The sequence below is a fragment of the Oryx dammah genome, unplaced genomic scaffold (assembly GCF_014754425.2).
Source record: "Oryx dammah isolate SB20612 unplaced genomic scaffold, SCBI_Odam_1.1 HiC_scaffold_12, whole genome shotgun sequence".
Lineage (NCBI taxonomy): Eukaryota > Metazoa > Chordata > Mammalia > Artiodactyla > Bovidae > Oryx > Oryx dammah.
Genome location: NW_024070196.1, coordinates 35091046 through 35107546, shown reverse-complemented (window position 1 = coordinate 35107546; position 16501 = coordinate 35091046). Strand labels below are relative to the sequence as shown.

General features: G+C 34.3%; 1 protein-coding gene across 1 annotated transcript in view; it reads left to right on the top strand.

Moving 5' to 3' along the window:
- Nucleotides 1-16501, top strand: part of KIAA1109 (KIAA1109 ortholog) — a 199974-nt gene that overhangs the window by 92347 nt on the left and 91126 nt on the right. The window contains exons 28-37 of the mRNA XM_040250561.1: nt 1403-1661; nt 2843-3680; nt 5927-5997; nt 6519-6692; nt 7176-7296; nt 8396-8542; nt 9081-9208; nt 9552-9751; nt 10925-11122; nt 15239-15450. Coding sequence (XP_040106495.1) covers nt 1403-1661; nt 2843-3680; nt 5927-5997; nt 6519-6692; nt 7176-7296; nt 8396-8542; nt 9081-9208; nt 9552-9751; nt 10925-11122; nt 15239-15450 — 2348 coding nt within the window. The remainder of the gene's footprint in view (nt 1-1402; nt 1662-2842; nt 3681-5926; nt 5998-6518; nt 6693-7175; nt 7297-8395; nt 8543-9080; nt 9209-9551; nt 9752-10924; nt 11123-15238; nt 15451-16501) is intronic.

The following is a 16501-nucleotide window of genomic DNA, read 5'->3' as shown; positions in this document are numbered from 1 at the left end:
GTTATCAAAGCCACTTTAGTTTTTTCTACCGTACCACAGCTGTCATTATTTATAAAGACTATGCTTGATTTTCTAATCTGTAGATCAAATTTTTACTATCACAAATGCAAGGAAGAAAATCTACAGGGAATTTACACATGGTATAAAAGGGAGAAAATAGCAAATTCTCTAACAGCAAACAGAAGAAACCTCATTTTAGTTCTTATGTAATAGAGAGTGTCTGTGTCTCTCTCCCTCAGGAATGAGTTGTAATTGGTAACCTGCCATAAGTTTCTTGAGCAGGGAAGCTTGAAGTTAGCCCCTTCGTAGTCCCTTCATAAGTGTATGACTTTCTGATTGTTGAGTTTTCCAGGAGCCACATATAGATGTACAGTGTCAGGACAGAATTAAGGAGGGCATATTGGTATAACTAAAGAAATTCCTTGGAAGGTCAGTAAATACTAGTTTCCTGTCATTTAAAAGTGAATCAAACCTATTTTTCTTTTGATTTTGGTTGTGATTTTTACATTCGTGATAGTAGAAGCAAATACTACTTGTATCTAAGTTCTTAAGTCTTCTTACCACTTAAGTTCTATCTAGAATTGCCTTCTACTTGGTGAGATGTTTTCTCCTACTAGCAGGTTCCTCTCTTATGAATAGCACAAGGATAGCTGGAGGAGAGGGGAAGTAGGGCAGCAATATATATTTTTTTCCATAAGCAGCTCTAGAATTCTTTTATTGCTGTCTGCCCCCAATTTACATAACACATCACAGGGCTCTCATAAAGGGCTGAGAGAATGTTCCAGATTCAGGAAGACAGGACAACTGAATGCAGTAATACACAATCCTAGATTGGATCCTATACTGGAGAGGGCAAAAGTCTTTAAAGGACATTATTGGGCCTTTTGAGAAAATTGGAAAGCACATGGTAGACTAGATAACCGTATGGTATCAGCACCAAATACACCAAGTTGATAACTATACTGTGTTTTTGTATTATTCTTAGGAAATAAACCTTTTGAGTATTTAGGGTAAAAAACCATGACTGCAAGTTACTCTTAGGTGGTTCCCAAAATATTATGTCTGTTTATATACACTGAGCAAGTGCGGGCAAAGTGTTTAAAATAGGTAATTTTGAGTAAAATAGCTTTGATTTGTTAACACTCTTGAAATTTTTCTAAGTTGGAAATTTTTCATATAAATAGTTATTTGAAAAAGAAGAAATTCAGTCTGTGATCTCTGGTTTCATATGTATGTTGATATCTTTCTGTAGTGTTTAGCATATTGCTGTGTGAAATTAGTTACTTGTGCTTTTTAAAAACAACTACACACTTAACAACAGGGTATTCAATTACATTCTCATTTTTCATAAATTGTTTTTGGAATTATTGTGTTTATGTAACCTACTTTTTTGTTTGTTTAGGTAATGTGAATGGCATAAAGAGGAAAGAATGGGAAAACAAATCAGTGGGAATAGAAGTAGAGAGGAAAACTCAGCACCTTAGTCTTCAAGTACCATTACGATCTCATAGCTCATCCTCTTCCTCAGAGGAGAACAGTAGTTCCAGTGCTGCACAGCCTCTGTTGGCTGGTGAAAAGGAAAGTCCCTCTTCTGTTGCCGATGACCATTTGGTTCAAAAAGAATTCTTGCATGGTACAAAAAGAGATGATGGCCAAGCAAGGTCAGTGTTCAGTTAGATTTAGAAACCTGATTGTAGTAGGATTATAAGTGCTTCATCTTGTGGTGAGAAAAACTTTCCCCCCCTTTTGCTCACTTGCTGTAGACAATTTTTTCTCCTCCTGAACTTATTTTTAAATACCTGTTTGCTGTTGTTTTTCTGATTGCAAGAGTAATTAATACTATTCATTCCAAATATTAAGAAAATACAGAAAAGTATAACAAAAATGAGTATTTCTTGTCCTCCCATCACTGAAAGTGAACTGTTGTTAACATTTGGATATTAGCCTTCTGGTATGGTGAATAATTTTTGGTCCTCCCTTTGGTCCCTAGTTGATTACTCACTTCTTGAAAATCACTTTCCCCTTGACTTGATAGCACATTTCAGATTTCCCCCCAGGTCCTTGGCTATTCTTTCTTGGTCTCTATTTCCAAGTCCTCCATTTTTTCCTTTCCGTTCTTCTTTTTCTTATTCTTAACAGCCTACCATTTATTAAACGTTGTTGTCCCTTAAGATTCTGTTCTGTACCCTTCTCACTACTCCCTTTACTATTTCCCTCTGCAGTCTTAGTAACTAAGTGGCTTCAATTATGATCTGTAGTTAACATCTTATAAGTGTAAAAACTCCATCCCATACCTTTGTCCCTGTGAGCCTAGCCATCTTCTGGATGTCTTTCGTGGATGGCTCAGACTCAACATATTAAAAAGTGACCTTGTGCCTATCGTGCTCAGCTTGTTATACCTCAGGAAATGGCATTCATATATCAGTTGCTGAAGTGAGAAATATTGGAGTTATTTATGACTTATTGCTTTCTTTATTTCCTCTTATCTGATCAAAGACACCTGGTATATTTTGTTGGATAAACTTTTAATGGATATGGGAATAGTAAAAGTTTACAAATGCATTAGTGTCCATGGATTATGAATAGATTATACTCCAGATTTCTTTAAATTTTTATTCTGTTTTAATCTGACTCCATTTTTTTGTTTGTTTTGTTTTTTGAACTGTATGGGGTAGGAACATATAATGTGCTATTTTGCTACTTTCTATGGGTATTTTTTTGTAAAAGTTTACATCTTTGTTTGTTTGTAAAAAGAATACAGAAAAGATTTTACAAGTACTTCTATTTATACTTAAATTATGTGATGTGCAATAAATGTTAATAGTTTTTCTTTCTGTTTTAGCATTCCTACAGAAATTTCAGGAAACAGCCCTGTATCTCCTAATACTCAGGAAAAGTCAGTAGGTCAGTCTCCTCTGAGATCTCCCTTGAAACGACAAGCCTCTGTGTGTTCCACCCGACTTGGAAGTACCAAGAGCCTTACTGCTGCTTTTTATGGGGACAAGCAGCCTGTTACAGTGGGAGTCCAATTTAGCAGTGATGTCTCCAGAAGTGATGAGAATGTACTAGACTCACCAAAGCAGAGGAGAAGTTTCGGTTCATTTCCATACACACCATCAGCAGACTCTAATTCATTTCATCAATATCGATCAATGGATTCAAGCATGTCAATGGCTGATAGTGAAGCCTACTTTTCTGCAGCTGAAGAATTTGAGCCCATTAGCAGTGATGAAGGCCCTGGAACTTATCCAGGTAGAAAAAAGAAGAAAAAGCAAGCCCAGCAGATTGACTACAGTAGGGGTTCCATATATCACAGTGTGGAAGGACCACTTACTGGCCAGGGAGAAAGCATTCAGGATCCGCGGACTCTGCCATTTAAAACTCACCCTTCCCAGGCTTCCTTTGTTTCTGCATTAGGTGGAGAGGATGATGTTATAGAGCATCTGTATGTTGTAGAAAGTGAGAAAACAATAGAAAGCGAGCAGATTACTTCTCAGCAACCTGTGATGAATTGCTATCAGACTTACCTTACACAGTTCCAGGTAATTAATTGGTCAGTAAAGCATCCAACCAACAAAAGAACCTCTAAGTCCTCACTGCATCGCCCCCTTGATCTGGAAACACCAACCAGTGAAGAAAGTTCATCATCATTTGAACAGCTTTCTGTTCCAACTTTTAAGGTATAAGCTAAATCATTAGTTTTCACTGATCAATTTATTTAGGAAAATTATTTTTAAGATGTTTTAAAAATTGCTCTCTCAGTATTTAGCTACCTTTCTGAAAGATAAAATTCCTGAAGACATGGCTTCATGTATTACAGTAGGCCTCAGGTTTATTGATGAGTATTATAAATTTAACCATATAAAATTAAGGAAAAGTTTCAGACTTGATTCTCAGAATATTAATAATGTATAGTCCATGTCTACATTATATTCTGAGATTAGGATCAAGTCTCTGAATTCATATTTTCTGCCTTAAAAATAAAATTTTGGAATTGTTTTTAATAGTTGGTATTCTTTCTGTTAATCCATAACTGCTTCTATGCAAATCCAGTTCTACATACTTGATATTTGAGATCTTATAATTTAGTATTAATTGATTATTGTTCATTTCTGTAATGTATTATGTAAGTAGCTTTTTTATAGGAAAGCTAAAAATATGTCAAAATAAATTTAGTGATAAAGCCAATATTAAAACATTTTTATAAATATATAAAAGAACTTTATGATTTTAAAGACCAAAATTGAGCATATAAAATCTTATGGAACTGATTAACATTTAAGAATTTTATGTGATGTTTACTTATGTGTAATATATATACTCATTAAAACTGTCTGAATGTTAATATTCTCATTGTTAATTCAGATGTTTATTATATACTACTGTGTGTTAACCATTTGATGTTCAGTGGTGAGGAAACAGACAGGCAGTTAATATAGATAAATAGATAAGTACAGTGTATGATTACAAATTGAGAAGTCTTACAAAGATAATCAAAGGATGCTGGAATAGAGAATAATGGGTGGTAGTGGGGTTGTCTAGATTGTATTGACATGAAAGGTCTATCACAGGAGGTAATATTTAAACTGGAACTTAAAGGATGAGGACAAATTGAAGATGGGAAGATTTAGGGGTACTATATTCAGGGAATAGGACCAGGACCTTAAAGCTTCATGGGAGTTTTAAGGAAATGTGATATGATCTCTTATATTTCGGCTACCAAGTAACAGTGAATTGTCATTAAGCAAGGAGGAAGTAGGGTGATGACTTAGGAGACTGACTCAGTAGTCTGTGCAAGACATGATATACTTGGACTTAAGTAATGATGGAAACGTGATAAATGGAGTGGAATATCCTTACAGATGTATGTATTTGAGTAATATGTATTGAAGAAAGAAGAAACATACTAACAGTCACAAAGTTTTTATTTTGTGGTTGTACCCATTTCTTATCTTGCCTAAGATAAATTGCCCATGCCAAAATTTTAAAATGTTCTCTTTATTCCATGTGACAATATGTTGACATATGAATGTTTTAGTATAAAACCAAATGGTATTTGCTTTGAAGAATTGCTGTGAGAAGTTAGAATTATTAATATTTTAGTATTTTCAATAAATCTTGTTTTGCTCAGGCAGTCAAATGTCTGGAGAAAATAAGCCAAGGAGTTCATATCTTTAGACAACTTCAAAAATAGAACATAAAATCTTTTCTTCACTAGATCTAAATAAAAGGCTAGCATTTAAAAGGATTTAGTTTGGTTATTTAAGTACATTATTTATTTTGTTATCTTTTATGGATATCCCTGGAAGAGGGTATGGCAGCCCACTCCATACTCTTGGCCTGGAGAATCCCATGGATAGAGAAGCCTGATGGGCTACTCTCTTATGAGGTCACAAAGAGACGGACAAACTGAAGCAACTTAGCATGCACGCATGGATATAAAATACAATCTAGTTTTTCCTATAATTTAATGTTTCTCTGGGATTCTTTCCCAGTTATATACTATTTTGTCTTCTTTTGCATATGTTTAAAATTTCATAAAATGAGAAGTTTAAAAGAAAATAAAAGTCAATTGTGCTACAGGACTCTCAAATTAGCTTTTTCTAAGTAACGCCCAATTTAAAGAGGAACTACAGAGGAAAGACATTTGAAGCGCTTATTTTTAAGCTTTAGTTGTGTAGTCTACTCTCGTTGCTGAATCCTTGCAGCCCTACTCTGTCATTTGTCTGAATAATCAGAAGATGGATTGACAGTTGAATATTTTCTGTGATTTTCTCAATTTGTCTGTTAAATATTTATATTTTACATATCAAAATCACATTAACAAGGTAATTTGGATATTCAGAAATATCAGTTGATAGCATAAATTTAGAGAATAACTAATATTATTATTCTAGTCTACAAGTAATATTTTCTTTTATTCTAGGTTATCAAACAGGGGCTCACAGCTAACTCTTTACTAGACAGAGGAATGCAACTTTCAGGATCAACTTCAAAGTAAGTAAAAATTATGTACTTTTGAAGTTTTAAGCTAGTCTTTCTTGATTATTAGATTGTAGAGTTTATTCTGAGAAATAACCATTCTTTACCTGATCATAGTATTTATTTTATGAATTAATTGGCCCAAATAATTTAACTCTGTTGTCCTTCATGGCTTTGCCTACATTTATGAGCATTCTGTAGCATTTCTTTTAGATATACTATGCAAATCACAATTTGACATATTAAAATTGGGAACTAACAAGAATTTAGTATTACAAATTTTATATTTTGGAAATGTTCCATCAAATAAGTATATCAAAAAGTTTTATATTTAATGTATTAATCATCTTAGATCAGCTTGCATCTTAGTTCCTCATTTGTCTTGTCCTTGAAGAGCATTTGGGACATATCTAGTCCAATTTCATGAAATCTGTGGTTGAAATAATTACAAGTTTAAAGATTAAAGAGACTCCAACTGCTATTTTTTTTGTGTGTGTGGTCTTTTAAATATATGTTTTGCTTGTTAAATTGTATAGTACACCATATACTCCACTGGAAAAGAAAGCTGTTGATAACACCGAAGATGAGACGTTAACAGAAGAGTGGACCTTGAATCAACCAGTCTCCCAGACTAGGACCACAGCCATAGTTGAAGTAAAAGGAACTGTTGATATTGTTCTGACTCCCCTAGTGGCTGAAGCTTTAGACAGGTATTAATTTTGTGTTAAAGTATAACTACTATTTTATAAAATAATGTATGTGATAATGATTAGTGTATGTGATATAATATTTTCATGAAAAAGAATGAATAATTATTGATGAAAGAGTCTATTTTGATTGAATAAAAATGAAAATATATTTAAAAGAAACTGTTTCAGTTTTTATTTGTTCCTTTCTCAGCTTAAATAATTATATATTATAATAATAATAATTATATTACATTTTCTACTTTTTGCTTTTGGTCTGTTGAGCATAAAAATGACCAAATACCCAGGAATAGAATTACTAAGGTTAATGAAGGGATAAAGAGGAAATAATGTATTCTCTGTCCTACAAGGAGATTATAGTCTTCTAAGGAGACAAAACTAAGATGAATAAAATCTAGAATAGAACATAATAGGATAGATTAGATAAACTAGATCACAGTATTAAGTGATATTAAAATGCTTCATTTACTGTTTTTCTTCCCTCAGGTATATTGAAGCCATGGTTCACTGTGCTAGTACTCGACATCCAGCAGCAATTGTGGATGATCTACATGTCAAAGTCCTCAGGGAAGCTGTCCAAAATAGCAAGACTACCTTCTCAGAAAATGTAAGAACTTTTTGTTGAGTGAGTGCGGCATTTTGAGTATTCTTCACGCGTACATAGTAGCCAAACTCGAAAAACTTGAATATACTAAAACTTCATCATTTAAATTGGAATACAGGTGGACATTTCTAAACAACCTTTATATGTCATTGGCTCTGTAAGAGATAGCATATATGACTGTCAGTTCAGTTCAGTCTCTCTGTTGTGTCCAACTCTTTGCGACCCCATGAGAACCCCATGAACAGTATATGACTATACTATGTATTAAATAACAGTAATATATTTATTAAAATGTGGCATTTTTTCTTGTATTTTTGGAAGTAGTTTAATTCCAAGACTTTTCTAAAGAGCTTTGGTCCTAAGTGAAGGAGTGTTGTTTAGCACTGGTACATTCATTTTCTAAGAAAGCAAATCTGTTTATTATTTTGACTTTCCTCTGTGATTAGATAACTTGTATCTTAATATTTTGAAGTTATTTTTGTTCACTTCCCTGAAGCCACTGTCTTCTGGTGTGTGATATTTTCCTTACATTGTGGTCTGAGTCACAAAGCTACTCTCTTAGCAGTCATGTCTTAGTGCTCATCAGTGACTGTCCACTTGAATTTCAAGTTTATCTGAGTTGTATTTGGACTAGGGACCAGGGGAGGTGAAATTAAACCTATTTTTAGTGATCCAGTTATTCAGAATATATTGGCATTTCATGTGATAGGTAATTGAGCTAGAGTAGTACAAATCAAAAGAAATTTGAAAATATTCCCAGCCAACGGGGAGAGCTAGTTATCAGAAATCAAATAGGTTTTCAAGTACATAGAATTTGGTGATCCTTTTTAAAAAACCTATTATTGTTATTACCATCTTTTCTGTCCCTTTTTGTATAGGCTGATTTAGCTTTATTATGTATCACTTTTCTCAGCCTTGGGGGTGCCAGTCTGTTTCCCAGCTTTTCTAAGGTTTGGACTTTAAGACTGGGAATGCTAACCCAGATGGCAGCTAGTATATAGATAGGTATAAAGGAGCACAGTGAATAACAAGTTGCTGTTGTAGATGATGTGGAAATTATTAAAGGTCTGTGAAATAATAATACTACTTTTAATCTTTTTAGCTATCTTCTAAGCAAGATGTTAGAGGAACAAAAACTGAACACTCTACCATAGGAATGACTAATCAAGGACAAGCGCAGACAAATCCTATAATGAAGCAAGATAATGTAACAATTAAAGGTCTTCAGGCTAATGTTAGCATACCAAAGGTAAAAATTTAATATTCAAAAAAATTTTTCTGAAAGAAAATATTGTGGTGATTTTTATTATAAACCAAATGATGGTAGAATAAAGTGTAATATCAAGTTTTTTTTATTTCCTTGATGATCTAATGTAAGAATTATTGTAATATAAATAGTTTACCTAAACAGAATGTTGGTTAATATATTACTAATATTTAAATAACATGAAATATTTAATGTTATTTTATTACCACTAACATTTATTTATACTAATATTTAATTATTATATTATAAGTATTATTAAATAATTAACATTTAATTAACATTAATGTTATTTAATAAGTTAGATAAGTTAATTAAATAAAACTAAAATGTTTCGTATCCACCCAGTAAGAATTTCATTATTATCTTATGAGAGTTTATAAGCTTTGCCTTCATTATACTCTTGTACACTTAGATAGATATGCCATTCCTAACAGTAGTTTTTCATTTTCCTGTATATCTTGTGTTTAAGTGGTAACATTTTACTTTTCAACTCTGAAATATGTGACATTTTGTGTGTTAGGTGAACTTATGTTTGCTACAAGCCTCAGTAGAGGAATCTCCAAATACAGCTCCTAGTAGGAGTGTGACTCATGTGTCCTTAGTAGCACTGTGTTTTGACAGAATTGCTACACAAGTTCGTATGAACAGGTAAGAAAGAGTTTATTAACCTGAGCTGTGACTATCTTACTGGATGTAAAAGCAAACCTTAACTGTCTTTTCAATATATTTTGGAAAATTCTGATGTTAAAACTCAAGACTGATATTGGAATTTCAAATCTCATTTTTATATTAGCAAAGTGGGTTTTAAAAAGTTTACACGGTTTTTATTCATACTATCTTTCAGTAAACACTAAAGAATTTTTTCATTAATATTGGTTTATTTAAAATAGTGGAATGGTGTTTTCTTTTTTTAAAAAAAAAACTAGTTAAATATTTTTACTGAGCTGTATTATATACATGTTAACCATCATACTCTTTCTTTTTCATGAAGAGGTGTGGTTGAAGAGAGTTCAAACAGTGCAGACCCTGGTAGAACATCAAATTTTGATAGGTATGTTCATGCTACTAAGATGCAGCCTCAGTCATCTGGATCTCTCAGATCAAATGCTGGAGTGGAAAAAGGCAAAGAGATTGCAGCCAAGTTAAACATTCATCGAGTTCATGGGCAACTGAGGGGTCTTGATACAACAGGTAGGAGTCTACAACATATTTTTTCTTTGACATATATAAATGTAAGAGGATTTTGCAAAAGGAAACGTATAATATTTTTCCTTTGAATATTGCTTCAATTTTAGTATTTCATGAGAAAAGGGTATTTATCTATGAACACAGAATGTTTAACTACTGCAAAAGATAAGGTATACTTTGGTAGGAAGGTGAGTGGTATGGCCCCAAATTAGGAACTGCTTCTATCTTCCCTCTGTTTGCTCATTATAGAACAGAGAGAGTATGATCTCTATAGTCTTTGCTTTCTTTCTAAAACCATTCTGTTGACACAGCTTTGTTAAAAAGGAATAATTGTGGTATCAAAAGTAGATAGTCAAATCTGTAAAATATAGTACCAGTAAGAATGACAGGCATAGCTATGGGCTTCTTAAGATACTATCTCTGAAGAATTTTCAGTAAACTGAAGAAATTGTCCCTTTGACTGTTAAACATGAAAAGTGGGGACCAAAGCTGGGTTTGTAAAATGATCTCTAAAGAGCTGTAGGAAATTTAGTTCAAATGTAAACAAGTTACATCTAGGTGGTAAATTTCCATGAATTTCTTTATCTTCTTTTTGCTTCTCTGTATTCATAAGCTGTTATCAGAGAAAGAAATTTTTAAAAAATGATAAAGTAAAAAACTTGGGATGTTAATGTCCATATGGCATATTGAAAATGATGGAATTGTGGCAATCAATGTCTGTGATGAATTGTTATATAAAATGTTAGTATAAAGCAATCTTTGAGTAAAAGGTATAGTTTTCCTGGGAAGGAATGTTTTTCCTAAGTCTAGGTAATTAAATAATTTTTATCTTGTAAAATCACAAGTCAGTATTTAAAATAATTTACTATGAAGCGGAATTATTCAGGAACTTTTTAAGTTTAGACTTTTAGTTTTTTTCCTATATAATCTTTTGGAAGTTATCCTATCTCTGAATAATTATTTGTTAATTATGGAATCTTCTTTTCACCTACTTACTTTAACATGATTCTGGAACTTTTTAATTAGTATGACATTAGGCAATGTTATTTTAGAAACTGGTTGGTTCATTGTTTTTTCTTTGATAGAATACTAAGATATCTTTTAGGACAACCACTGTGTCAAATGTTTACATTATTTATTGTTTTTAATGGTCATTTTGTTCTCTTTTGATAATAGATATTGGTACCTGTGCCATCACTGCTATTCCTTTTGAGAAGTCCAAAGTTTTATTTACTCTTGAAGAGCTGGATGAGTTTGCTTTTGTGGATGAAACTGATCAGCAAGCTGTTCCAGATGTAACTCGAATAGGTCCCAGCCAGGAAAAATGGGGTTGGATAATGTTCGAATGTGGACTTGAAAATTTAACAATAAAAGGTAAGCTTTTTAAATTTCTGCTTTAAGGGAACAAATTGGACACAGATTGCTGAAATGTTTTGAACAATCATGACTTTCAGTAAGCTGAATCAACATATTCAAGCAGAAAGTATGGCATCTGAGATTATTTAATAGAAGTGGGTGCCCCATCCCAATTGTGTAAGTGGATTTTTATGGACTAATCATGTGACTCAAAACTGGCAGAGCATCTAGACATACAAGTCATCAATGCCTGAGCAAAGCAGTGTATAGTTCAGAAAAAATTCTTGCATAAAATATAAAACAACTTTAGGAACTTCGTGTCTTTGGAAATTCGATCTTTGATTGTTAGTCTTGCCATGTAAGATGAAAAGACTGTAAATCCTTTATTCAGTGATCAGTCAATTCAGTCAGTCCATCATGAACAACTCTTTGTGACCCAATGGACTGCAGCACGCCAGGCTTTCCTGTCAATCACCAACTCACAGAGCTTGCTTAAACTCCTGTCCATAGAGTCAGTGATGCATGCCATCCAACCATCTTATCCTATGTCAACCCCTTCTCCTACTGCCTTCAATCTTTTCCGGCATCAGGACTTTTCCAGTGAGTCAGTTCTTCATATCAAGTAGCCAAAGTGTTGGAGCTTCAGCATCACTCCTTCCAATGAATATTCAGGACTGATTTCCTTTAGGGTGGACTGGATTGATCTCTTTGTGGTCCAAGGAACTCTCAAAAGTCTTCTGCAAAACCACAGTTCAAAAGCATCAATTCTTCAGTGCTCAACTTTCTTTATAGTCCAACTCTCCCATCCATACATGACTACTGGAAAAACCATAGCTTTGACTAGATGGAACTTTGTCCGCAAAGTAATGTCTCTGCTTTCTATTATTCTAAATTTGTCATAGCTTTTCCTCCAAGGAGCAAGCGTCTTTTAATTTCAAGGCTGCAGTCACCATCTGCGGTGATTTTGGAGCCCAAGAAAATAAAGTCTGTCACTGTTTCCATTGTTTCCCCATCTATTTGCCATGAAGTGATGGGACTGGATGCCATGATCTTAGTTGTTTGAATATTAAGCCAACGTTTTCACTGTCCTCTTTCACTTTCATCAAGAGGCTCTTTAGTTTTAACTTGCTTTTGCCCATAAGGGTGGTGTCATCTATGTATCTGAGGTTATTCATGTTTCTCCCGGCAATCTTGATTCCAGTTTGTGTTTCATCCAGCCCAGCATTTCTCATGATGTACTCTGCATATAAGTTAATTAACCAGGGTGACAGTATACAGCCTAGATGGATCTTTCCCGATTTGGAACCAGTCTGTTGTTCCATGTCCAGTTCTAACTGTTGCTTCTTGACCTGCATGCAGATTTCTCAGGAGGCAGGATAGGTAGGTGGTCTGGTATTCCCATCTTGAAGAATTTTCCACAACTTGTTGGGATCCACAAAGTCAAAGCCTTTGGCGTAGTCAATAAAGCAGAAGTAGATGTTATCTGGAACTCTCTTGATTTTTCGATGATCCACGGATATTGGCAGTTTGATCTCTGGTCCCCCTTTGCCTTTTCTAAAATCCAGCTTGAACATCTGGAAGTTCATAGTTCACATACTGTTGAAGCCTGACTTGGAGAATTTGAGCATTACTTTGCTAGCATGTGAGAAGAGTGCAATTGTGTGGTAGTTTGAACATTCATTGGCATTGGAATGAAAACTGACCTTTTCCAGTCCTGTGGCCACTGCTGAGTTTTCCAAATTTGCTGGCATATTGAGTGCAGCATCATCATTTAGGATTTGAAATAGCTCAACTGGAATTCCATCACCTCCACTAGCTTTGTTTGTAGTGATGCTTCCAGATGCCCACTTGACTTTGCATTCCAGGTATGGCTGTAGGTGAGTAATCACACCATCGTGGTTATCTGGGTCGTGAAGATCTTTTTTGTATAGTTCTGTGTATTCTTGCCCCTTCTTAATATCTTCTGCTTCTGTTAGGTCCCTACCATTTCTGTCCTTTATTGTTCTCATCTTTACATGAAATATTCCCTTGGTAGCTCTGATTTTCTTGAAGAGCTCTCTAGTCTCTCCCATTCTATTGTTTTCCTCTGTTTCTTTGTATTGATCTCTGAGGAAGGCTTTCTTATCTCTCCTTGCTATTCTTTGGAACTCTGCATTCAAAGGGTATAACTTTCCTTTTCTTCTTTGCCTTTAGCTTCTCTTCTTTCTCAGCTATTTATACGGCCTTGTCAGACAACCATTTTGCCTTTTTGCATTTTCTTTTCTTGGGGATGGTCTTGATCCCTGTCTTCTGTACAATGTCATGAACCTCCATCCATAGTTCTTCAGGCACTCTATCAGATCTAATTCCTTGAATCTGTTTGTCACTTCCACTGTATAATCGTAAGGGATTTTATTTAGGTCATACCTGAATCGTCTAGTGGTTTTCTCTACTTTCTTCAATTTAGGTCTGAATTTTGCAATAAGGAGTTCATGATCTGATCCACAGTTAGCTCCCAGTCTTGTTTTTGCTGACTGTATAGAGCTTCTCCATCTTTGGCTGCAAAGAATACAGTCTGATTTTGGTATTGACCATCTGGTGATATCCATGTGTAGAATCTTCTCTTGTGTTTTTGGAAGAGGGTGTTTGCTATGACCAGTGCATTCTCTTGGCAAAATTCTGTTAGCCTTTGCCCTGCTTAATTTTGTACTCCAAGGCCAAATTTCCCTGTTACTCAAGGTGTTTCTTGACTTCCTACTTTTGCATACTAGACCCTTATAATGAAATGGACATCTTTTTTGGGTGTTGATTCTTGAAGGTCTTATAAGTCTTCATAGAACCATTCAACTTCAGCTTCTTCAGCATTATTGGTTGGGACATAGACTTGGATTACTGGGATATTGAATGGTTTGCCTTGGAAATGAACAGAGATTCTCTGTCATTTTTGAGACTGCACAAATGTACTGCATTTCAGACTCTTTTGTTGACTGCGAGCGCTACTCCATTTTTTTCTAAGGGAATCTTGGCCGCAGTAGTAAATATAATGGTCATCTGAATTAAATTCTCCCATTCCAGTCCATTTTAGTTCATGATTCCTAAAGTGTTGATATTCACTCTTGCCATATCCTGTTTGACCACCTCCAATTTACCTTGATTCATGCACTTAACATTCCAGGTTCCTATGCAGTGTTGTTCTTTACAACATTGGACTTTACTTCCATCACCAGTCACATCCACAACTGAGCATTGTTTTCGCTTTGGCTCTGTCTCTTCATTCTTTCTGGAGTTATTTCTTCACTCTTCTCCATTAGCATATTGGGCACCTCCTGACCTGGGGAATTCATCTTTCAATATCATATCTTTTGTCTTTTCATACTGTTGATGGGGTTCTCATGGCAAGAATACTGATGTGGTTTGCCATTTCCTTCACCATTGGACCACAATTTGTTAGAACTCTCCACCATGACCCATCCATCTTCTGAGGCCCTGGGTATACAAATAGTGACACAACTACATCGCATGCAGTTAGGCAAGGCTGTGGTCCATGTGATCAGTTTGATTTAGTTTTCTATGAGTGTGGTTTTCATTCTATCTGCCTTCTGACGGATTAGGATAAGAGGCTAATGGAAGCTTCCTAATGGGAGAGACTGGCTGTCTACTGACTTATATTTTCTTTTACATTACTGACTATAACTTTAAAATAGGAAGGCTGAATTGTGTCTAAGACTTTCAGATTTCGTCCTATATGTGCATGTGCTTAGTCGCTCCATTGTGTCTGACACTTGCAACCCCATAGACTGTAGCCTGCCAGGCTACTCTGTCCATGGGATTCTCCAGGCAGGAATACTGGAGTGGGTTGCCATTTCCTTCTCTAGGGGATCTTCCTGACCCAGGGATTGAACCCAGGTCTCCTGCATTTCAGTCAGATTCCTTACCGACTGAGCTATAAAGGAAGCCTCAGTGTAATAGTAGTGTTTATGCCTACACTTCCTTACCTGATAACTCAATATTATATCACTTTTATATATAAGGATAAAATTTTGGTAGGAAAAGAATCTTTATGAGGTTTTTATTTTTTTCTTTATAAAAGTTGTAGAGTACAGCATTGAGATGAGACCTAATGTTTTTAATAAAGAAATTCTTTCATTTGTATAGGAGGAAGACAGTCTGGTGCTGTTTTATATAATGCTTTTGGAATTATGGGTAAAGCTAATGTCACAGAAAGGGGTGGAGTGCTGACCTCCAATAATTCTTCTGATTCTCCAACTGGCAGCGGCTATAATACTGATGTCTCTGATGATAATCTTCCTTGTGACCGAACAAGCCCTTCTTCAGACTTAAATGGAAATTCTGTTTCTGATGAACAAGTTGGTGAATTTCTAACAATAATAATGCTTTGGGAAAATAGAAAATTGTTTACCCAAGTCACAATCAATTTCTGGAGTATATTTGCTTATCTTTCCATGTTGTAGATTTTGCATAAATGGTAGCCAAGGCATTTTGGTGATTATATTCTACAAGTGTAATTGCTAAAATTGCACTTATATCTGTAAATATATAATAATGTACTTTACTTATGTCAGACAATTTTATTTGTTGAATTAATGGAATTTCAGAAAAGCAGAACTTTGTTTTTATGTTGTTTAAAGGATGTTAGCAGAATTCATTTTTTAAATAAACAGTTTTATTACTGGTAGTATTTCACATGTTTAAATATTTTAACATTTTTGTCAATCTGCCTATTTTGTTTGCAAGTGTATAGAAATGAGTTCAAATGCAACTCATTATTTTTGTCATGGTATAATTTCATGATGAATATAGTAACAGCAATAATGAAAATGTTCAAAATTCTATAGACTACTGAATACTAGTAATACTACCTGATTGTTGATCTTGGGCACATTTTTTTTCTTTTTAGCATCTTGTTTCTGAAATGACTATTGTAATGATATTAACATTCTAGAGATGTGATGATTGAAGGAGGCAGATCATAAGAAAGACTTAGGTTGGTGTCTAGAGCATAGTAAGAACTTGGTAAATGTTGTTCTTAGACACACATACACTTCTGCTCATTTGAAGATTAGACCAATTGAAGAAGAAAGAAACTACCTTTTAACTAAGAAATATGTCTTAGTCATCCAGTATGCCTTGGTACAATCACTTCTGAACTCTGGGTCTCTGGAAATTTATTTTTGAAATGTTTATTTTGATTTGATGCATAGTAAATAGGTTTTTAATTTTAATTTTTTTTATTTTTCTCAATTATGAAAGTGTGATAACACAATTACAGGAAACTTGGGAAATACAGAACAAGGTTGCATGTGGTTCCACTATAACAATTATTTTTTTAAGTAGATAAATTCCTTTTTAGTTAGAGTTTCAATATCAAACTCTCATAAATTAATAGAATGAACATAC